At 38.8% G+C, this 23,784-nt stretch overlaps 1 protein-coding gene across 3 annotated transcripts in view; it reads left to right on the top strand.

The window, feature by feature from the left end:
- Window positions 1–23,784, top strand: part of SEC24C (SEC24 homolog C, COPII component) — a 60,220-nt gene that overhangs the window by 3,538 nt on the left and 32,898 nt on the right. Inside the window, exons 2-8 of one of the 3 annotated variants that reach the window (XM_089510799.1) lie at window positions 6,247–6,453; window positions 10,489–10,572; window positions 12,914–13,055; window positions 14,691–14,863; window positions 18,363–18,830; window positions 20,140–20,270; window positions 21,861–21,929. In XM_089510799.1, coding sequence (XP_089366925.1) covers window positions 6,279–6,453; window positions 10,489–10,572; window positions 12,914–13,055; window positions 14,691–14,863; window positions 18,363–18,830; window positions 20,140–20,270; window positions 21,861–21,929 — 1,242 coding nt within the window. In that variant the 5' untranslated portion in view covers window positions 6,247–6,278. The remainder of the gene's footprint in view (window positions 1–6,246; window positions 6,454–10,488; window positions 10,573–12,913; window positions 13,056–14,690; window positions 14,864–18,362; window positions 18,831–20,139; window positions 20,271–21,860; window positions 21,930–23,784) is intronic. The other 2 variants (XM_089510801.1, XM_089510800.1) reach the window with 2 other exon arrangements.

The following is a 23,784-nucleotide window of genomic DNA, read 5'->3' as shown; positions in this document are numbered from 1 at the left end:
TATAAATCAAATAAATAATAAAAGTGCAGATTCTTCCTCCCTGTAACTGCACTGTAGCACTTGTGAAACAAGAATGTTACTTGAAAAACAGAAGTGTCTGTAGACAAGGTTCCTCAAGTAGCATAAGTGCTGGTGCTGTGCACAGTGCACCAGCCATACAGCCCACTTGTATGCCTGGGCAGTGTTTCAGAACCCTCTCTTGTTGGCACCTAGACATTTCTGGAAAGTAAAACAAAAGGAATGGCAAAAAGGCAGTGAGCAAGAAATGAGCTGACCAAAGGATTATCAGGGTGCCAGGTATGCAGGAGCCATTCCACTGTTGTAGCTTCATTTATTAACCCTGATGTAAAAATTAGGGCATGTTTTTGGAAGCAAACAAAATGCATCTGAGGAAGCAGACAGAAGTCTACAAAAGCTCATAATGCCAATTTCTTTCTTTCAGTTAGTCTCAAAGGTGCTACAAGATCTCTCTACACTGCATTCTGTTATTATCAATAATAAAAACAATGCAGTTTTACGTTGGTAAAGCACTAGATAGTATATCAAATCATACTTCATATGCAGACTGTGATTTACAAAAAGGTAATAGTATAAAAATTCCAAATGCATAGTTTAGATCTGCTTTAATTTTTTGTTTTCTGTCCACTTCTACAGTCAACTCCCTAAGTCCATTCTTGGTAAATTCTATTAGTGGAATTATGGCTGTAATATTAGCACAAATCATGGCTTGCAAATCCATGTCTGGTTGGGATGGGAATCAGAAATATATCTTAGTTGTTAATTTGACCATCATAGCAATTGTCATTTAAGGAAGTGTTATATTACTGCGTTTCCTTTATCTGTGTACAATTTTTATCTAAATTGTCATGGTTGTTTGGCAACTGCAGTAAGCTTGTGCAATATCCTGTAGTGAAGGCTTAAAGCCTGAATTGACATATCCGTTGCTGTTACAGATGGAATGGTGTTTTGTGTTGAGTGGCAATTGTCCTGCTTAAGTGCTTCAAAAGCTTTTGTGTTTTGTTCATGGTTACCTGTATGCTGGTTTGGAAGATCACAACTGTAAAGCATCCCATGTTCTAACAGAATCTGTTCTCCAACTTCAGCCTCCCTCAAGCTGTTGATTTCCCATAAGTGCTGGATTACAGTTCTTTGATCACCAACTGTCGTGGTTGACATAAGAATGAATGAATGTCTGTTCTGCTAGTATTCAGAGTTCTGAGCAGGATCAGATTTGACACGGAGCCAATTTGCAAGTATAACTGAATTGGACATTTATTATTTCAGTTAAGAGCAGCCTTCCCCTGGTTAGAATTCTGATCATCCCTAGCACTAGGGACAGCAGCTTTGCTGTATAGTTACGAAGGTAAAGTTTAGTGGAACGAGAAAGCCACACTTGAGTATTCAGTGTATTTCAGCAAATATGTTGATTATTATTAGCAAATTTATTTATATCACATCTCTCTTACAAATTAAAGAAGATACTTGGGCCTGTTACAGACTTCCAAAATAAAGCTGCTTGGGGTCTCTTTGGAGGTATGCTATTTAAATGATGTGTGGGTCCTAAGAGTCCGGAGGTCGCGCCAAAGCCACACTCCATTCCTAAGCACTGGAGTGCAGCTTTGGTGCAGCTTCCGGATTCTTAGGATGCATGCATCATTTAAACAGCATACCTCCAAAGAGACCCCAAGCAGCTTTATTTTGGTAGTCTGTAACAGGCCATAGTTTTTTGTGGGGTTTTTGGGCTATTTGGCCATGTTCTAGTCCGAACCCCACATAGCCCGAAAAACCCACAAAAAAAATATGGATGTCGACCGTGAAAGTCTTCGACTCCGCATTAAAAAAGATACACTACAGTTAAAACATACACGAGGTTAGCATAAAAATACAGTTGGCTCTCTGTAGCCATGGATTCTTCATTCACGGATTCAAGCATCCACAGCCTGAAAATATTCCAAAAATATATAAATTCCAAAAAGCAAGCCTTGATTTTGCTATTTTATATGTGGACACAATTTTACTATGCCGCTGTGTTTAATTGGACATGAACACCCGCAGATTTAGGTATCTATGGGGGTTCCTGAAACCAAACCTCAGTGAATACCAAGGGCCCACTGTATAGTTAAACAGTAAGATTAATAATTATTTAAAAAGTGCAGTTGAAAATAATAAAAAGGTAGTTTTTAAAAAGTGCAGTTAAATGAAATGCAGCACCCTATTAAAATATTTCTTTAAGAACATTCAGTTCTTCAAAGCCTCTCAGGATAAAAGTATTTGCCTGCTGATAGAAGGGCAGCAAGGGCAGATACCATTCTAGCTTTCCTAAGAAGGAAGTTCCAGAGCCTAGGAAAGGCTACCAGGAAGACTCTGTTTCACATCCCTATTAGACATGCCTCTGAGGCTGGTGGCACTGACCAGGGTCTCTCATGAACATCTCAGGACATTACCATACTCGTATGGGAAGATACTGTCTATCAGATAGCCTAGACTAAGTTGTATATTACTTTATAGTTGTAACCAGCACTTTGGATTGTGCCTGTAACAAAGAAACTATGCACTGTGTAACCTGGCATAATTAGCTGTGGCTCTTTGAACCAATAGATTTAGAAGCATTTATAGGTTTTACAATCTACTTGTAAGATGAATGATTGAATCTGATTTTCTGGTTGCTTATTATTTTGATTTGTCGTTGTTGTTAACTGCCTTTGAGACTACTTTGACAAATGACAATCCCATGAGTGAGACATCTCCAAGCTCCCCTGTCCTCAGCTGTTCTGCTCAGTTCCTGTAGGCTCTGGACCATGGCCTCCTTGATTGAATCTGCCCATCTAGTATGTGACCTTCCTCTCTGTCTGCTACCTTCTAGCTGTTCTGTCTACAAGATCCTAAATCAGTATCATCTGCCACCACCACTGCTGCTGCCCAGTAGTTTGTTTTGGTACTTGATCAAAAAGAATGTATGTTATCCATAATTGTTTTGGATTTATACCTGTTGGGTTGAGTGTGCCTTATTTTTAAGTAAAGCTGCATAAGAACCTGAGTGGATCAACATGTATACGAAATACATTTCATATGTTTATATTACTTACCATTTGTTGGAGTTAAAGTGACACGTTGTCATCCTTTTCCTTTTGTTTTAAGTATGTCTTAATTGTTTGTAAGGCTGAGGGCAGGAAACTGTTTTGTTGTTCTTGTACTTCTAAAGTGACAAGTACAGTGATGGTGCTATATAAATAAATTATGGTGATGGTGATAATACTAACATTGTATTGCAAGGGCCTAAATACCGTTAAGATTCCAAGTACCATCAGATCTTGGAAATTACGAAGTGTGTGGAAGGGCATATTTTACCCTTTGCAGATAGTCTTGGATTCATTTTCTTATTCCTTGATTTTATTGAAGTGGTTCTATAGAAAGTCTATGGTAACTATTGATGATCGACTATTGCATTACATGTAAAAGAGAGAGATGAAGAGAGCATATTTGGACTAAGGATTTAAAAAAAAAAACAACTTTATTTTGAAGGCTTTCCTTTATGCTTTCAAAGCCTAAGGACCAAATATGAGGTAGAAATATATCTTTAGGTAACTCTCCAAGGAATTCATGTTGGCATCCATTCTAGCAGATTAGGTTTAGAGGATGACTTAACACACAGCTGTCCAATCACTTTCATGATATAGTCATCCAAATCTGAATTTCATCCTGATCCAGCATTCCTTTGTGCCATATTAATTCTGTTGACCTGAACAGCCAAAGTTGTCATTATGTACATTTGTTGGAGCCATTGCAGTATGACTAAAAAAAAAAAAGTCAACATTCACTCCAGATTTTTTGTTACTACCTTAATTAATTGGGAACACTTCTTCCTTTGGTTTAAATTGAGTTCCAGGTGCCATATCTAGGACACAGTTTTTACATGGTTAACTTGGTTCATCATCTGCGTCCACCGCTGGGAAACAATAACCTTGCTAATAAGAATATAAAAAGAGCTGTGCTAGATCAGACCAGTGACTCCAGCATGCTTTTTTTAGTGGTTAACCAAATGCCCATAGGAAGGCCACAGGAGTGCTGTGTTGCTGCCTCCTGTAGACTAGTATTCAGAGGCATAGTAAAACACGAAAGAAAGCCAGTGCAGCAAACACAGAAGCAGACACAACATTTATTAAAAACCTAAAGTACGCAATGAAAATATGTAGCAGTTGTCTATGTTCAGATCTCTCAATGAACTAGATGGTTTAATAACTAAATATGTGCATAATACATAAATACTGTCATGCCTATAGAGCCCATCCGATCCATACGTGGCTTTAACCTTACATGGAAGGTTAAGCCGCCGGAAACACAATGGTGTGCACACTGCCCTGAACGCAAGAACACTCCTCCATTGAAACAATACCTGGCAGGGGGTCCATAACAGATCCCCCGGGTATGGAGAGGGCCCACTTTATTAGTATATCCTCATGTGAGTAACACATGTATGATATGATTGATACCCACCATGGTGCTACCCTTCTGTGGTGCTGGGATTGTGTGCTTCCTTGCAGCAAGGTAGTGTCAGAATCCTGAATGGAACTGTTTGGCAACTCATGCATTGGGACAAATACAATTATACTAATAATCTGTTTAAAGAAGTGGACGATGGCAAAAGGGGTAGAACAAGAAATAGCTTCCACAAGATCAGAGAAAGAGAAACCAAGAGTAGAGATGCTATATCATCAAAAGGGTAATACATATATTTGTGACAAAAGCTGTGCAAACAAGCAGTGCAGAAGAGATGAAAGAATGACATATTCCTTCAAGGAAGAACCTTTTTACAGTGAACCCCCAATTTTAAAAAGAAAAGGAAAAGCTGTTCTCAAAACACTTGGAAAATATGCCCATATCTGTAGATTTACAGTTGTTTAAGGTAGCTGGCCATTGATGCGTTTTACAGAATAGAGTCCTTAGGTTAGGATTCCCTTGTAATACTATACTAGTGCAATTATCCACTGGGTATGTTTAGCCTGGAGAAGAGATGGAGAAGGGGTGATATAATAGCCTTGTTTAAGTATTTGAAAGGGTGTCACATTGAGGATGGAGAAAGATTTTTCTGCTGCTCCAGAAACTAGAACATGGAAAAATGGATGCAAGCGACAGGAAAAGAGATTCCACCTCAACATTATAAGGAACTTTTTGACAGTAAGAGCTGTCAGAGAGTGGTGGAGTTTCCTTTTTTGGAGGTCTTTAAACAGAGGTTGGATGGCCATCTGTCAGGGATGCTTTGATTGTGATTTCCTGCATAGCCAGGAGTTGGACTGGATGGCCATTGTGTCTCTTCCAACTCTATGATTCTATGTTAGTGTCTATTTAATTATTTCCATATTACTAGCACTTTTAAAGATTACTCTTAATTGTTCTTTAATTCTATCGTTTAACAATTTTATTTTAGCTAGTTTTGTTGCAAGCTTAATTCCAAGTTATTAGAAGTGGAAGTCCATATTACAAATGGACTGATTTATTAAAGGATGTCACAGCCCTAAGCTTACATGAGTGAGTCTTTTGACGGTCTCTCATTGATTCATAGAGTAGTCATAAGTCACAGTCTAGTTGAATGCAAATAACACAAAACTCATAATCGGAGCCTTTTCATTGTGGTTCATCTGTGAGTCTTCAGAACCTTCCTCCAAATTACATCTAAAACAGCATCATTTACATGGTGAAACCTAGGGATCAGTACTTCCCTCATTCCTACTCCCTTCCCAATTTTGTAACATATTGCTTGATGAAGAGATCTAAAGACTTTGAAAGCTCTTATTCAATTCTCTGTCTTTTTGGTTTTCTGGTTTATAAATCTTTTAATAAAACAATTATTGTTACATTGGGAAATGTAATAGTAAAAGGACTGAATACAGAGAAGTGAATGTTTTGTTTGGCAAATCTCTGACAAGTTATTGCGTTAAAGCAGTGTTCCTGTTGTTCTCCTGTAGGACCTTTAAATTTATGAAATATGTGTCCTCAAAAGTGATAGGATAATAGTATAATGTGTGTGCAATAATCGATTCAGATAACATGCATTGACTTGTGCTTCAAGATCTTTTGACTCTTTCTGTTGCAAGAAGTCAGTTTTGAATGATGGCCTCTTATTTTGGCACTCTTTCGGTTTTCCAAATAAGGGTATTATAGGAACATGGATCTTGGGATTTTTCTTATTGCTAGTATAGCTAATTTTGCTTTTGGTGGTTTCTAATGTGTTTCTTTTCTCCCTTGTAGGGTGTGAAGACTAGTCTGGGGATGTAAACACAATGAGTGTAAACCAGCAGACTCACACTGGGCCACCCTATGGTCAACCTCAGCCTGGTTATCCAGGATACCTGCAGCCTGGTTATGGAGGGCAACAAATCCCAAGTGTTCCTGCCTCTCAGTATGGTGCTTATAATGGTCCAATGACAGGATATCAGCAAACAGCCCCCCAACAAGGTATTCTTACTTGGAATTTAAGAAATCCATACCCAATGTGAGCTTGACCTTCAAAATTATATATGTTTATGTAAAAATATGTAAATTGATTTTTACTCTCTAGCGTTTCACTGTGATCACAGCAAAAATCCACAATACTTTAAAAATACTGTATATACTTGACTATAAGTCAACCTCATGTATAAGTCAAGGGCAGGTTTTGGGGCCAGAATTATGGGTTTTGATATAACCCGTGGATAAGTCGACAGTAAAACTTAGGGACATATAACAAAGAATCTAAAGGATGAAGCAAAGGAAAATGATGCCAAAGAACTTGAAAAAAAATCCAGCAGGCATAACTGTTTGTGCTCATACTAAAGTCTGGGTGGATGAGAGAGTAAAGAGGAATTAGTGCTTCCAGGAAAGATTATGGTCTTGCCTTTCACCATGGAATGGTTCCTTTTTTACAAGAGTTAAAGTATGGTACAATGGGCCCTCTCCATATGTGGGGGATCGGTTTCGGATCCCCCCCCCCCCCGCATAAGGAAAAATCCACCTATGCTCAAGCTCCATAGAAAATAATGGGGCTTGTGCATGTGGCGGAGCAGCACGTGCATGCCCATTTTTCCCCTCCTTAAGTGGCTTCCACGTAAGCTTAAAGCCATGTAAAATGTGTCCGTGGATAAGTCGACTCAGGTATTTTGGATTTTTTTAACTAAAATTTCTAGACTTACACATGAGTATATGTCTAGACTTATATATGAGTATATACAGCACCTGTTCTAAGTAGTTATGTATATAGAGGAAAGACTTTAATTGTTGACACCTCATTAAAATGCCATTATGTATTGTAAGTTGACAGGCAATGCTATTTCATGTTTGCAACTTGGGGGTTGGGTGCAACATGTTACAATAGTTTTTGGTAGACTTTAAAGGTTAAATTTGCAAGTGGAACCCCCTTGGACTATTTGGCTCTTTGAAAAAATGGTGGTAACTTCTTGTTGCTGGATGAGAGGGAAAGAAAACTACATCTGGACTAACAAAACTTACTAGAAGGCTATTAACTAGAATTAGAAATTAAGGTGTTGGCTTCAGAAAAAATAGCTACTGATCAGAACAATAAATCTTAGAATCAGAATGGTTATTGGAGGTGATGTGCTTGCCCTGAAACGGTCAACAAAGTTAGGGAGCTGTCAGAATTGGAGACAGCATGCCTCCCTCCCCAATCTGAGTGAAGACATGGTCACTGGGGCCACTAGGCAGACAACATCCTGAGGGAGGAGTTGGCACACATTGCCTGTGAGGAAGGGCTTATGGGAGGAGCAGTTCTTTAATACTCAGTCCTCTTCAAACGGCATTGACTGTAACACTCTGTTATGTTAAGGAGGTCTCTCACCTAGAGACTGAAGATTATACCAAAGACTTCAAATACTGGCACATTTAAACTGAAATTAATTAATACTTAGTAAAAAAAAAAACCCAAATAGCCCCTAGGATCACATCTGAATCTTTTCTGAAGTATGCATGTTATGTTTCAGGTGTGTAGGTCTCATGCTGGACTTATGGCTGAGACAGACAAAGAGCCAGGACTTCCTTTACTATTATACATTTTTCTCCATGCAACAAGAATGACACTGTTGTGCTTTTCCCTTTGGAGGCATGTGATTGTAAAGTGGATAGGAATTGGTAGGAGGTTTGGTTTCTCCAATTTGGCTTTAATGGGTTTATTTGTCAGAAGTGATGAGTTCACTCATTAAGAGGAAATTAAATGTAGCAGTCTTTGCTGTTGAGGTGTATTCTCATTTTCTTAAAATTTTAAAGTATTCATACTTGACATATCATGAGGTAGCAACAAACTATTTTTAAAATAGAGTCACCAATATAAAAAAGTTTACTTATTTTGAAGCTGTAAATGTTTACAGAGAGAAGTTTAATATAGCTTATATAAGGACATGAAGAAAAATACTTGATATTTATAGGTGAAGAATAGTGAGAATGGTGAGATGCCTCAACACAATTAAAAATACAAAGTCACAATAAAAATTACAATAAACCCCTCAATCCTCCCACCATTAGAAGTAATAAAAGTACAACAGTTAAACGTTAATCAATAACATAATATAAATAAGCAAACTGGAGTGGAGATTGAAGGACCATTAAAGGCGGATGGGGGTAACTTTCTTTGGGAGGGCAGTCTGGAAGAGATTTGTCTTGACAGCCTTCTTAAAGGCATCTAAGGTGGTGATAAGACAGATCTCATCCGGCACGTCGTTCCACAATTTCAGGCTATAACACAAGTTTCAATATATAGAATGTTATGCCTTAAAAGTTATATTAGGATTTCATACTTTATGATTCTATGATTCTTTGACTGTCCATGGTATCCTTTGACACTAAAAATTGTAAACAAAGACATGAAGTTCATTGCTGACAAAAAAGATATACCAGTCACTGGCACTTCCCAGTAGCTGGGATCATCAGGGTATCCAGGAACCATCCAAGATTGAATAACCCAGAAGCAGACTGTTACTAACAGGTGTCACTATGCCTATCTTACATTATTCTGCTTATCTACTTTCTGCATTAAGGAGTTCCGAAGTGTGACCAGAAGACAGACATTGGGCCTAGGGACTGAATAGAATAAAAATTGTTGACAGAGTGATGTCGCTTTAAATTGGCACAGTATACCACCCAGCAAACTCAAGCATATTTAGCTCTTATTGAACAGCTGGGAAGAAAAAGATGGTATCTCATTGTTTGGGAAGAACCATACAGAAAGTGAACAACCTTATACTACTATGTTTGTTCTCCCTAATAGAAAGAAAAGACACTAAACCATTGTCATGCTCCAGGTATTGGATTGTAATTCCATGGATTATTTATATATTAGGTATGGATTCTGGGAGGTGCTTCCATCTTCTAGAAAACCACATGCCTCTCACCCTATCACTAAACAGGAGTCCTTCAAGGCTCTAAAGTTTACTCAAGTTACAAATGCTGCATGTTAAGTCAATCCAGAAGTTAGTCCAATTTACTCTGTTGATTTCCAGTTAGATTGACAAAGTACCATATGCAATTTAGAATCTGGATTGGCTTTCACTCAGAATGGGTTAGAACTGTTGTTCAATGGAGGATTTGTCTGAGACAGTGTTCTTGATGAAGTTTAGACAGTTGTTTTCATCTTATTCATAGCTCTAATATTCTTAATTGCTAGAGGCCCACTTCTTTGTAGATTTGCCCTCAAGTGTATTCCTCTGCTGAGCTGAAATTGTCTTTCTTTATGTAAGATGCATCCAGACAGATCAAAAAGACCTGAACGTTGATGATTTTGTTCCTGTTTGGAGATCCATACACATTTTGTTCATTCTAGAATATTTTTGTAAGGTCCTGGTATGATCTGAGACTTTTTATGCCAGCTCCCCAGGGTGGTTTATATTAACCCAGTATAAAAAGGGAAAGTTCGGCCCGTTACAGACTGTCAAAATAAAGCTGCTTTGGGTCTCTTTGGAGGTATGCTGTTTAAATGATGCATGCCTCCTAAGAATCCGGAAGCTGCACCAAAGCTGAACTCCAGTGCTTAGGAATGGAGCATGGCTTTGGCGCGACCTCTGGACTCTTAGGACCCATGCATCATTTAAATAGCATACCTCCAAAGAGACCCGAAGCAGCTTTATTTTGGCAGTCTGTAACAGGCCTTCAGGAACAAAATCTGGGACTTTTCAGTCAGCATGAATGGGCTCTGAGTAGAGCAGTTTTGATGTTGTCAAAGTGCTTGTGCTGATATAGCTCTTCTGTCTTCTCTATATCTGAAGGAAATCTTAAGGAAGTGTTGCTAAACATTTCAATAACCTTTGAATGCTAAAACACTGTTTTAGTTTGGATTTGTTATTTTCTGCGCATACACTTTTAACATTATTGCTTATGCAGTGAGAAATTGCAACTTTTGTTTGATTTGTGCCATATGTTCAAAGTTTTTCTTGCTGGGGGTAGGGTTGAAGGGGGTGCATGCACGTATGTGTGTACACACAAACACACACATGTATGTTGTCTTTCTAGGTTACTTTCCTACACTGGGGTTTCCTTCTAAGGGCTCTCCTGTTTCTCTCGATTCTGATGCTTCTTTTGCTCCTAACTTCTTAGGTAAATGCTTTCCTTCTCATGTGTGGTATTTCCTGTGAAAGAATACAATTTCGAATGGTTTTTTTTTCCTGAAATATGTCACATTTTGTCTCAATGTTAATGCTAGTATTGATTTGAAATATCAGGTTCTCATGTGTTCTTACAGGGAGCACATTTAATATATGATTTTCCTGTAAGTCTGATGGTAGTTAGTTGATCAAAGCTTACAAATAACACATCGGCTTTGCTTCCCAGTGTGCATAAGCTGCAGCAAAATACATGTGTGTGCATTTGTCAAATATTATAATCTGCAAGTGGCTGTGTATACTGTATTTCCTTGCATGGATGAAACAGTTCCTCTGATCATCCTGACAGCAGCTCCAATGGAAGAAAGACACAGACCAGTATTTTCTTTCCCAGTGGGGCATGTACTATCTGCAGAAGGCAAAAACAAAAAAAAGTATAGATGGGAAGTATAGATGGGAAATTGAATTTTCATAATAATGACTAAGAATTTGCTCTATTTCCCACTGATGCTGAAATGAGTATTACTGCTGTAATTTTAAACTACAGGGGGCCCTCCACATTTGCTGGGGTTAAGGGCACAAGGCCCCTGTGAATGTGAAAAAACTGCAAATAACCCCTCCCACACACACTATTTTTTTTACCTGCGGGAACACTTATGTAGACATTTGTAGATTCTCCAGTGCAAACATAGGCCTGTTACAGACTGCCAAAATAAAGCTGCTTTGGGTCTCTTTGGAGGTATGCTATTTAAACGATGCATGGGTCCTAAGAGTCCGGAGGTCGCGCCAAAGCCACACTCCATTCCCAAGCACTGGAGTGCAGCTTTGGTGCAGCTTCCGGATTCTTAGGATGCATGCATCATTTAAATAGCATACCTCCAAAGAGACCCGAAGCAGCTTTATTTTGACAGTCTGTAACAGGCCATAGACACATCTTTCTACAAATAATGGGCTTAATTCTGACATTGTGGAACTCAAGTTTTTAATAGACTGCTTGTAAGATAGAGAGGTTTGAAAGCCACACATACAAACAAAAGCCTTAGGAGCATGGATATATCCTAGGATCAAAAGATACATTCAGTTTGAAAGAAGGGTTAAAGTACTTATACGTCTAGTGAATGTGTAACAGTTGGAAGATAAAACACTTGCAAGTTAAGATATAACTGCAGGTTAGTGGACACTTGGAATATATAGTCAGTGCGATTAATTCTAAACTCTTTATTTTGGCAGCCAATCAATGCCAATCTTACTTTAAGCTGCAGAATGCAATTTGTGCATGTTTGACCAAAAGTAAACCCAGTAAAATATTCAGCCTACTTGGGAATCTGACTTAGAGATCTGCTTCACTCTGCTTGTAACTTGAGTAAAACTGTTGCAGGTGCTAATCATATGCAAGCTTACTGATAAGCACATGACATGTTTGTTTGTTTGTTTTTGCTGCCTTCTTTGTTACCTTAAAATAATATAGACACTAGCCCCAAAGCCCATGTGTTCAAACTCTTAACCCTTTCTCCATCTTCTATCTACCAATTGCATCCCCACCCCATATAGACTGCCTCTACTAAAAATGCTAATTTTAAAACATTTAGCTGGGTTTACCTGTCATCAAGTACATTCTGTATGTCAAATTCAGGCTCATCGGGGGTGGGGGGTGGGGTGGGGGATAGAATGCTTAAAACTGGTTCTAATAGTTTCCAGTAATGACCAATAATACAAGTCGTCCCAGAATAATTTCATAGTTGATATTCTCAGGTAAATAGAAATTATGCAAAGACTCCTCAGGAACACAGTGCTCTAAATAATGTTCCTCCAATGGTTCTGTTCTTTTTGTCCATACATCATACCTTTTCCAGAGATCTAATGCACATGATGCATACGTAGAGAGAAATAGTTTTATGCTTTGTAAGCAGATTTCTGTGCTGTTATTTTCTGTTTCTGCCACTATAATTTTGATGGTCATAAAGTTGCAAGACATAAAGAAAATACAGACAGCCAAAATAAAGCTGCTTCAAGTCACTTTGGAGTTATGGTGTTTCAATGATGCATGCGTCCTAAGAGTCTGGAAGCTGCACCAAAGCTGCACTCCACTCCTTAGGACTGGAGCGTGGCTTTGGTGCGGCTTCTGGACTCTTAGGATGCATGTATCATTGACACACCATACCTCCAAAGTGACTCGAAGCTGTCTGTATCAGGCCATAGTCACTATTCTTTGTTGGGCTTGTGTCTATGCCGCTCTTCTAGAATTTCATACCTAGCTTATTAAAGGGTTCCCTCATAAAATGTTCCTCACTCTTGGTTAAGTGGTATATTTCTGACATGCAATTCAATATTTATAGGTTCAGTAAGAACTCCTGCTACTTCTGGAGCAGCTGCATCAACATCTGGAACATTAGTTCCTCCTGGACAGCCTCTCTATAGTCAGTTTGGACAAGGAGATGTACATAATGGGATTCCTCCTTCTACGGTTCCATTGCAAAGGTAATTATGAAAACAGTAATCAGGCTCTGAGCCCATCATTATCATTTTCTTCTGCAGCAAAGCATTCTTATTTCAGTATACTTTTATTTTAAACATTGTTTTTCACTTTAATTGCAGTTGAACCCAAGTAACCTTAAAATATATTAGGCAAACTGCCTACTTCTAAAAATATTTGTGATCTTGTGGTGGACTAATATGATTGATTAGGCATTTAAGGGAAACGTGAAGTTATGGAATTTGGCTTGAAGTGGAAGCTTGATAAATCTCAAGTAAATGGAATGGAGCTTTGAGGAAACAGGGAACAATTATTGTGTGCATATCTGTCAGATGTGTGTGTATGTTCCTTTACGTAGCTTGTCAACTTAGGGTGACCCTATGAATTTCATAGGGTTTTCTCAGGCAAGAAATATTCAGAGCAGTTTTTTGCCAATTCCTTCCTGTGTGGGGATTTCCCAGTTTGCCTGTTATAAGGGAATTAGCCAGGTGTTATTCCACACCCTTGTTCTTTGTGGTCTTCATTTGAGTGAATGAATCAATGTAGTGAGATGGATGGTAAGATGAAAGGCTTAGGCCCAAAACAGATAGGGCAAAAGTGCTGCCTTCAGGCCGATCTGGGGGGTATGGTGTTCAGATGACACACACACCTGGATCGGGCCGAGGTTGCACCATAGCCTCCTAAGACAGCCTAAACCTAGCTGCAAAAGGAGTGCAAAAACCCACTTCTTGCTGGCGGTCCATTGTGGATCATAGCAGTGGTAGCAGGCCTTGGGACTCTGGCACCTGGTTGTCATGGTTCCGCACTGCTCCAGCCATAGGCACGGCTGGAATGGTCAGAGGCTACTGCAAACCATCCTTCTGCTTGAGGCCTTAGTCTAGCTCTTTTGGTGAGATAAAAAGGAGCAGAAAAGGATGTAGAGCCAAGTGCAAGAAATGTCGATATGAGTTGGAATTAAATGCAAAAAATGAATGCCAAAAACCTGGTGCAGCCCAAAATACTGGGTTTTAGGGTTATTGTTGTTGTTGTTTTTAAAAAAACTTTCCATCTACACTGTCTTCTCTCTAATACACAGAAACAAATTATCTTAATATGTGTGCTAGGTTAAACAACAGTTTACACCAACAGTCCATGATTCCACAGCAGCCCCTATCAGTAAGTTAGCTTATCAGTTGGCTTCCAATTCCAACAGTGATCAGGAACCATTCCACAAGAGTAGTGGAAACATCTTTCCTTTCCTGGTAGATGTCCCATTGCATGATATCAACAGGGCTGCGACATGATTGCAACTATCAATTTACACATCTCATTATAGACCAGATCTGATGTCTGGGGACTAGACATCATTAGCTAGTGCCTTTCTTTTTTTTACTTTGGCATGACCAACACCCACCATCCAGGTCAGTAACTTTTTAGTCTCCCATTTGTGAGCCACAGAGACATTGAAGGACAGATTGCTTACCTGCAACTGTGGTTCTTTGAGTGGAAACCTACCCTTTAGATTCCACCTGTTTAGTAAATTGTATAGCCACTGGGTAGATCACCTTCATTTCTTCTATGCAAGGCTGAACATAAACAATAATGGACATGCTTGATATAACAAACAACTGTCTTTGTTCTTTCCAAATCTCTCCATGTAGACCTCCTCAGCAGTTCATGCCTGGCACAGCACCCGCTCCTGTTAGCCAGCCAGCAACTTTTCAGCAATTTGGGCTACCTCCAACAAGTACGCAGCAGCTGACCAATCATATGGCAGGAATGCAGATAGGCAGTGCTCCACCGTCTGTCCCTGCCCCAGCTGGACTGGGCTATGGTAAGTAATGAGAATACTTGAATGCTGCATAGTTACAGTATCTACACTTTTTTATGTTGGAGTTTCTTTGGGAATAATTTTGCTTCTAGGCTGCTACACAACATTTCTATTCTTCTCTATTTTGCTAATACAATCATCCCTCCCTATATGTGGGGGATCCGTTCCAGACTCCCCTGCATATGGGGAAAAGAGCATATGCTCAAGCCCCATAGAAAATAATTTGGCGTGTGCACACGGCGGGGCACATGGCGCAGGTACACACCTCATTACTTCTAATGGGACTTACCTTCTGTATAAGCTCAAAGCCGCAGAAGGCAAGCCTTCCTATGAGGAGGGCTGATTGTAGTATAAAATGTAGAAAAACATCTAGGTGTTGCAAATATTGTACATTATGTCAGCATTGAAATGAATCTCAGATTGATATAATACTTAAAATGATTTTAAGATAGTAAATAACTCTTCAATCATTAGTTTCGCAAATGAAAACACTAACAATGTAGACTTACTATTTCTATTAAAAACCCCAGTCAAAGGTGGGCAGTTCATTAAGATGCACAGTGTTTTTGAGAAATTTGACTAATATTTTGCTATGTTTGATCAGTGTTATTTGAATCTGCAGGGAAGGAACTTGGCTTTCTTATAGGAAAACTGTAACTACAATAAAATTATTAATACAGTGGAAAATAATTCACTGTGAACTAGTTCCTATAAAAATTTAATGTCTTGCCATTTGGTCCCATTGGGATCTATGGGGGAATATTATAGTTTTGAAATAAATCAAAGAACAATATAAATTATACAGTGTATCAGATTTCAGTATACTGTGACAGCTGATGCAAGAGCAAACCAACTGTTCAGTGTATCAAATGCCAATATAATGTGGCATAACTTTTTTAAAATTTGCAAAAGAACAGGAGGATCAGCCTCCAATACTAAGGGCAGAAAAGAACAGAGAGGATTTTGTTAATAATGAGGGCTTTCTCTGATACTGAAAAACAGTCTTTTATATATGTATGTATTATTTTACATACATTCTGCCTTTCTGGTGGGGTGGGATCAGTAGACTGTGTTCCAGGCACATCTCCATTGAGAATCATTCCACAGTAGTGTGCAACCAATACTGAGTGCTTCTTCCTCACCCATCTTCACTCAGATGGTGATAGCATCCAGAGATGGGTCTTTGAAAATTACCTTAATACATGTATATGTCACTGCATTTCAGACAAATGGAAAGTAGATGCCCTTCATTATTTGAATATTCCCATATAAAGTGAAACAAAAAAAAATATTTTTAGGAAACTTGGGAGATTTACTGGAAGGTATGATTCAGCACTTTGTGAAGAAAAATAACTTATTGTGTTCAGAGGACAATAAAAGTTAATACAGTTGGCCGTCATTATCTTCAGATTTCACCATCCATGGCTTGAAAATAGTCCCTCCAAAAAGCAAATCTTCATTTTGCCATTTTATATAAGGGCCACCTTACATAAATATATAATGGGACTTGAATATCCATGGATTTTGGTATCCATGGGAGGTCCTAGAACCAAGCCCTGGGGGATATCAATGGCCCACTGTACATCAAAAAGCAATACAATTTAATATGGAAAAATTAATACAGACTTGAAAGCATATTCACACACACTAGACAGGTGTATGCACAAGAATTGCTTCCTGGTGTAAATCTTAAGCATATATGTCAGTGTTCCCGCAATATTCTTTACTCATCCACATTGTCAGATTGTTAAGGAAATGGAGAGCAGTAGGTAATAACTAATGGGAATGGTGGATAATCGCAGGTGCAACCACCATTTCAGGATATTTATCAAAACTTCATATTTTAAGTTATCATATAGCACTCTCAGATATGTAGCAGGATTCATCACACCAGGTAATGGATTTAGAAATCTTTAACTTTGGGTGGATTGTGTACTTCGTATTTATACAACTCTTTTATGGTGAAGTATGTTTTACAAAATGTTACCTCAGTAATATTTATACATAACATCTAAGTTTGGTCATTGTTAGCTAATTTGAAAAGAAGCCTAAACCCTGAATGGTTAAACCTTAGTACAGTCACTCCTCCGTTCTCGCAGACTTGAGCTCCACAGTCTTGAATATTCACGGAGGGACGACCTCCATTAATTTCAATAAGGCGTGCCCCTGTGGCACGCGCCCCTTACATACTTGGAGTCATGTACCCCATTCAAGCCTATGGGACTTGAATATAAGCAGGTTTCCATTTCTGCGCAGGGTCTGGAACAGATTCCCTGCGAAAACGGAGGGCCGACTGTAGTATATACATAGGAAAAATACAGATTTAGTAACACTATTATGGTCAATGATACTTAACTTAGTAATGTTTCTCTAAGTATGAATGTAAATCATTGTAAATTAAGCAAATTCTAAGAAATACTGTAATAATAAATAAAATCTTTATTTATATTTCCCGCCTCTCCCCATGGATCGAGGCGGGAGCACAACAGCTAAGAATCAGCATTACAATGCATAAATTTCACAACTCACAATTTCATACATATATTGATTACCGGTCAATTATAAAATAATATAAAAATTATTATTACAAATAGAAACAAAGATTTGAAAATGTATCTCTAGAACACTTCATAATGTCAAATTTTATACAATGGATTTGGAGAATTGAATGTATTCAGTGTTATGTCGTGTTAATTCACAGTACCTACCTAAACCGACAGAAGTGTTACAGTTGTAAGGTTTCTTGCTGGAATACTATAAGGACAATTCATCTTGCATGCAGTCTGTGCAGTGGAAGTAACAGCAGTGCAATACTGCTCCTCACTGGACCTTATTCCCCTCCTTGGCACTGATAATTCTTAGTGGCCTGTTTACACTGGGCTTGACATTGCCCCCCACTCTAGCTGTGCAGACTGAGCAAGAAGAGGAGCTGAGACCAGGGCTTATATCATTGTCTCATTGCTTCACCATGCCTGTTTCCATCTCTCTACCAAGTAAAGGCAGCATAGTGCCTTCCAATTATTTTGTAATGCAACTCCCATTAATCATGCATAGCCAGTATCGCTAATGGTTAGGGAGCTTAGTCCAAACCATTTGTAGATCACCATGTTACCTTCCTTTGTGCTAAGGTTTATGTGGTAGAAGTGAAATAGTGTGACTTCAATATGTACAGTGCGCCTGCACCATGGGGAGGCAAACAATGGTGCTCTGTCACATGCACACCACTATTATTTCCTATGGGGCTCGATTTTCGAGCATAGGCAGATTTTCCCTTACACGGGAGGATTCGGAACGGATCCCTCGCGTAAGGAGAGGGCCGACTGTATATTCCTTACTACTTCCACATATAATTACAAGCTCTACTCACCAAGACAGGGGGGTGAGAGATAAATCTAGATGTTTGTGTGGAATATGTGTACATGCCAGGAGGGGAGAAAAAGCATTTTATCAATAATTAAATGTAGTAACAAAGTGTGACTATAATTTCACTTCTGTTCCCTAGGTTCCCTGACATCAGTTCCATCTGCCTCAGGAAGCTTTACTACAACTGGATCCGGGCAATATGTGTCATATGCAAGCCAAGGACCACCACCTCCTAACATACCCCATGGATTGCCTCCCACCAGCTTGTCTCAGGGTCTTCCTGTGGCACAACCCTCAGTTTCTGGTCCTCCGTCAGCCCCACACATTTCCTCTCAACCTCCTGGCTTTGCCCCACCACCCCTTTCTGCTGGGATTGGAGCTTCCAGTTACCCTCCTGCTGCAGGAATTTCAAGGCCTCCCATAATGCAAGCTGGATCATTACCAGGTCAGGCAGTTAGTGGGCTAATCACTTCCCAGCCAAATCATGTGACATCACCACCACCTCAACCATCCATGGCAGGGCCGCCTCCTGGACCACCAATGGCAGGCTTGCAAGGACCACCTCCCGCTCATCCTTCCCAGCCAGGATATGCACCACAACAGAATGGTATGTTTAAACATATTGATGAGGAGGATTGAGAGTAAAGGCCATTCTTGATTTGACCTACTAGCTGCGTTCACTTTTAGTGTCCTTTTCATCTAAAGCATTTTGAATAGCAATGGAAAAGAGTCATTTATGGTCGCTTATTATTGTAATTGTGTCTCCTCCATTTTTTAAATCAGGAAAACAATCCCTACTATGACCTAAAAGATGGTTCTGGTGTCTCCACAATTTTTCCTTTCATTTACTTGTTTTAAATTATGCTCTAGTGCCTCATTAGCTGTCTCTTCAGTCTTATTAATTCTTGTTGTCAGCACTGCAAGCTTCACATCTGAGGGTTTATGGCCACTTTTTAAAATCAGCCTGAACCTCTTTATTTTTTTAAGTCTGTGTGAACCTTCTTATTTTTTTTTTTTAAAAAGTTATGATAAGAGACTTTTAACATTTTCCTTTGGTTGAAGTCTTCTGCTGTCCTTCTTGTAACCCAGTGATTCTCAACCTTCCTAATGCCACGACCCTTTAATACAGCTCCTCTTGTTGTGGTGACCTCCAGCCATAAAATTGTGCTGTCTCAGTTCCTAAGACAATTGGAAATATGTGTTTTCTTAGGTGACCCCTGTGAAAGGGCCCACAGGTTGAGAACCGCTGCTTTAACCCTTTTAATTTTTCAGAAGCCACTTTACCTTCTCCTGTTCCTCAATTTGCTCTGACAGCTCATAGAACATGTTTGTAGACAGAAGCTGTAGTAAAGATATGGAATGCATAATAATTTTGTAGAAGTTAGGGGGACAAGTTAGACATGTCTAATTTGGCCTATTAATTTCATTGAGGCAAAATCTTCTAGATCTTACCAGTGATTTATAATTCTGGTTGGATATAGTGTTGGTTCATTGTGGACTGGTTTAGACTAGAGGACAATAGGGCAGGACAATGCAGAGCAGAGATAGTGAAGGAAGGAGTGTCTTTTTAAGCTGCCTTTCCTCCTTGACTTGAAATTACAGACTTGCAAAACATACTTGTAGCTCTCTGATCAGGTTAGAATATTAAAAAAAATATTCAGGAGATGTATTTCAGAAATATTTCTGATCATTTCAGTATGTTTGTTCTGTTTCAGAAATCAGCCCAAAATATATGGCTGAATTACATTACAATAACCTGAATGGTTTCCTTCAAAGTAATTTTGTTCAAACCATGATTCGCACTTTGTACTATTTATTGCAAAGTCATTTATAGTCACTTATAAATCGTGTATTTGCTACCAAAAATAGACTGATTTCTCTTATATATTTAATTGTAGTGCCTATATATTTTTCAGGATCTTTTGGACAAAATAGAGGTAATCAGCCAAATTATGGTGCCGCTTATTCTGGGCCAGCAAATTATGGGAGTCCACCTGCACCAGCACCTCCATCAAAACGTCTAGATCCAGACTCCATTCCTAGTCCAGTAAGTTAACTAGAATCAGCTTTAGGACTGAATATCCGTGTTGTAGAAATTAAGTGATGCTGATTATTAAAGTGTGCTTCTTTGTAGCTTCTCTCCATTTGCTTCGGTTGTGCTCATGCAGCAACCCTAGGGAATGTTCACACACTGCATATTTTTTTCCATGATGACAGTCCTGACCATCTGCAGGGTGTCAGTTGGATTATCATAGGTATTGTCTATAGTACTTCCTGTGACCTCACCAGCCAGAAAAGGATCACAGGAATTATGGTGGACAGTGTCTCTTGACTGTCTGGTTCATGTGTTTGATCAGAGTATGCTCACTGAGTGTGCAAAAAGAAAAGGTAATTTAAACTGATTTTTGGATATGGAAGGTATGTATACAAGATGGGATATCAATGATGGCTGGTTGGCTGGTTTCTGTGCCACTTATAAAAGTGAAGTATAATAGCACTTGATCTGGTTTCTGTGTGGCGATTCTGCCTAGCATAACTGTGTGTTCTTTGTGGTCTCTATGCGCAGCTTAGGCTGTGCAGTGTAGCCCATATCCAAAGAGCTGTATGACTAGTTGTAATTACCCAAGGGTGTTTTGGATTTACCATTCCTTAAGCAGTAGCCCTCCAGGTCAAAATATTTGAAACTAGGTGGAGTTTCAAAAGCAGTTTGTATGTCAGTTTGATATTAGAAGGGAAAAGGCAGAAATTCACCTAGACTTGCTCTTAGGTCTTTACCAACTAGTAAATGTAAAATTTGACCACATCCTAGTATGAGGATTTGTTTGTTTATATTTTGTATCCCATATATGTCAGATTCAGGAAATACCATCACACTATATCCAGTTGAACAGAATCCACTTAATTTAGAATTTGCTTTTGGATGCTTGTGTAGTTTGTTACAGAAGCAACAGATAAGTTGTGTTGATTTGTAAAAGATGATGGCACAATGATGCACGATGATGATTGGAATTAGCAGCATAACATGAATTCTGAAGAAGTTTTAAAAGGCCACTGTTTCCCACTGATTATTATAAGCCTTACCCTCACAAATCTGGTGAGTTTCATGAAGACATTGTTCCAGTGGTCATAAGATCATATGCTGGTTGTAGCAGCGCTTTCCCTAGGGTCGCTCTAGTATGGCTGGCTTTGTGCTATTACACTAACTTAGCTTCCAAAAGATGACATTAGAACCTTGTATTTGGTAAACTCTGGATCTACTGTCTGGAAAGCTTCAGGCATGCTACTTCCTTCTGTGTTTTCCCTTTAAATGAAATTTCAGAGGTGGTGCGTCCCATAAAGTATGATCTGAAGCCTATCGCCTCTCTAGATTCAAACTAAATACATGTGTGAGTGGCCAGCTAGGTTCTCCTGTAGCACACTTCCATTGGGAGAGTGCGGTTACAAAATGATGTATATAATTGAAGCTGTGTTATTTCCCCTTTTGTTGCATGATCTGTTGTCTAATATGCATATATCTAACAGTAATGGAAGCAGGGACAGATAGGAGTAACATTGCTTGGTACTTTGTTTTACTGTTCTTTCTCTTTTCCCTTTTTTGTGGCAATTTTACTTCTTTTTTTCTTTTTAAACAAAAAAGCAACTCAATGAGCTGCCACCTCAGCAGAAACCCAGACACAGGATAGATCCTGATGCAATTCCTAGCCCAGTAAGTGCGGTGTCTCTCTGTCTGCTATTGTGTGCATGTGGGTGGCTGCCTGTGTATGTCTGCAAAGTATCCTTCCCTTTGCTAACCACCCTGGTGTTAGTCCTTCATTCTTATTTCACCTCTTTTTCTGCTCACAACATTGCAATACATGGAGTAAAGCACTATAAACTTTGAAATCTTCTTCCCATCCAAAATCAAGGGGCAATAGAGGCTTGGCATTTTAAGAAACAGATGATCTAATATAGCTTCCTTTCCTGAAAACGAGTCGTTCATAAATCATGTGCCTCTAGTTATTCAGTATGTCAGTTTTGCACATTGAATTATAAATTCAGCATAGTCAACTTGGAATTTCTACAGTGATCAATGGCTCTGAAATGAATGGGGATCCTCCACACCCCAAAACAAAGAATGAATTAGAAATTCCCAGTGGTTGGTAATAATTTGCTATTATATTCACAACTTATTCCATAACACAAATGTTCTTGAACATGTTTTGGTTGAAAGTCATTTTTTTCCCATAAAAAACCTTAAAGTTTATTTGTAGATCTATGCTATATTCTGTTCATATTTCCTCCTAATATAAATTTATGAGTATTTGAGAGAAAATGCAAATCAAAAATATATCAAATTATAACATTTCACAATAGCAGGCTGTGCAATGCAGTTTGCTAAGAAAAGACGTTCCATGATAGTATTATTCCAATAACAGGCAAAATGGCTTGTTTTGTGATGAGTTTGTGAATGTCACTTGTCTATTGCCCCTGTGTTGTTATGTTTTGGGTATAGGCTGAAGTTGATCACAGTGCCAGAATCTCAGCATTGGTGTACCAACTTCAGTTAGTTTGTAGAGTGGGAACAGAAAAATTTCTTCTTAGCATGGTCACTCAACATTTGTTCACAGTCTTTCCATCAGTGTGTCTCAAATTCAGATGTGAGGATATTGGTACATGTCTACCTCTGTTAACAAAGTAGATGTGTTCCTGGGCATTACTACCTTAACACAAACTTCGTTCTCAGATTTGTACATCTATCCTTTTTTTAAATGTATTGTGAGTAACTGGTGAGGCAGGCTGATCCACTCTCCCTCTTTTCCCCCCTATTTTGCTATTGATACATGCTGAGGAAGGAGGCAGCTGGTATTCATCTTGCCTACTATATACTGACACGCATAATACAATAAGATCAGATAGAATATAATTCCATTCTTTCCCAGCTCGAGGTTAATTGCCTTGTTTACTGCAAATATAGTGCTGCCGAAAGTCTGTGTTTCTCCAGCCCTCTTTCACCATGTTCCCAGTGCCCACGCTGCTAAAAAAGCTTCCAGCTAGAGAGAGGATAAGGAAGAAGGAGAGGCTGGATAGGCTTCTTTTTCAGAGGCTTTGTTAACTGAGGTATGCCTGAACTTTCTTTAGCACACTTGTAAAGTAATCATGGGAAGGTGGGGCTGAATGGTCTACTAGAAAGGGCAGTATAATTCTAGTACTTGGAGTCAAAATATTACACACAGTAACAGATTGTCAGAGAGCGTTAGCTTTTCCTATGGTGGGTTCAAATAAATATTCCTAATCTATGGGTTCAAAAATGCTTTCATAAAATATTAATATACTATTAGAATTTGCCTTCATTTTTTATACTGAGGGTTTAGAAGGAGAATTATTTAGGTCCTGGATACTTGTATGGCCACTTTTCTGCTTACAGACAAGCAGTGACTGTTAATATAGTTAATTAACACTTATATACTGCAATCAGCATTTTTACATTTGAACAAAATTTCACAGTAGTATCAATCCTGACCTGAGAGGACTTTAGTGTAAGGATGACAAGACAAAAATGAGGGATAATGATAAAGAAGTAT

Source organism: Sceloporus occidentalis, unplaced genomic scaffold (genome assembly GCF_023333645.1).
Source record: "Sceloporus occidentalis isolate IW3139 unplaced genomic scaffold, rSceOcc1.0.p SCAF_2, whole genome shotgun sequence".
Classification (NCBI taxonomy): Eukaryota; Metazoa; Chordata; class Lepidosauria; order Squamata; family Phrynosomatidae; genus Sceloporus; species Sceloporus occidentalis.
Note: the sequence above shows the minus strand (reverse complement) of the source record. Positions and strands in the feature narration are given on the sequence as shown.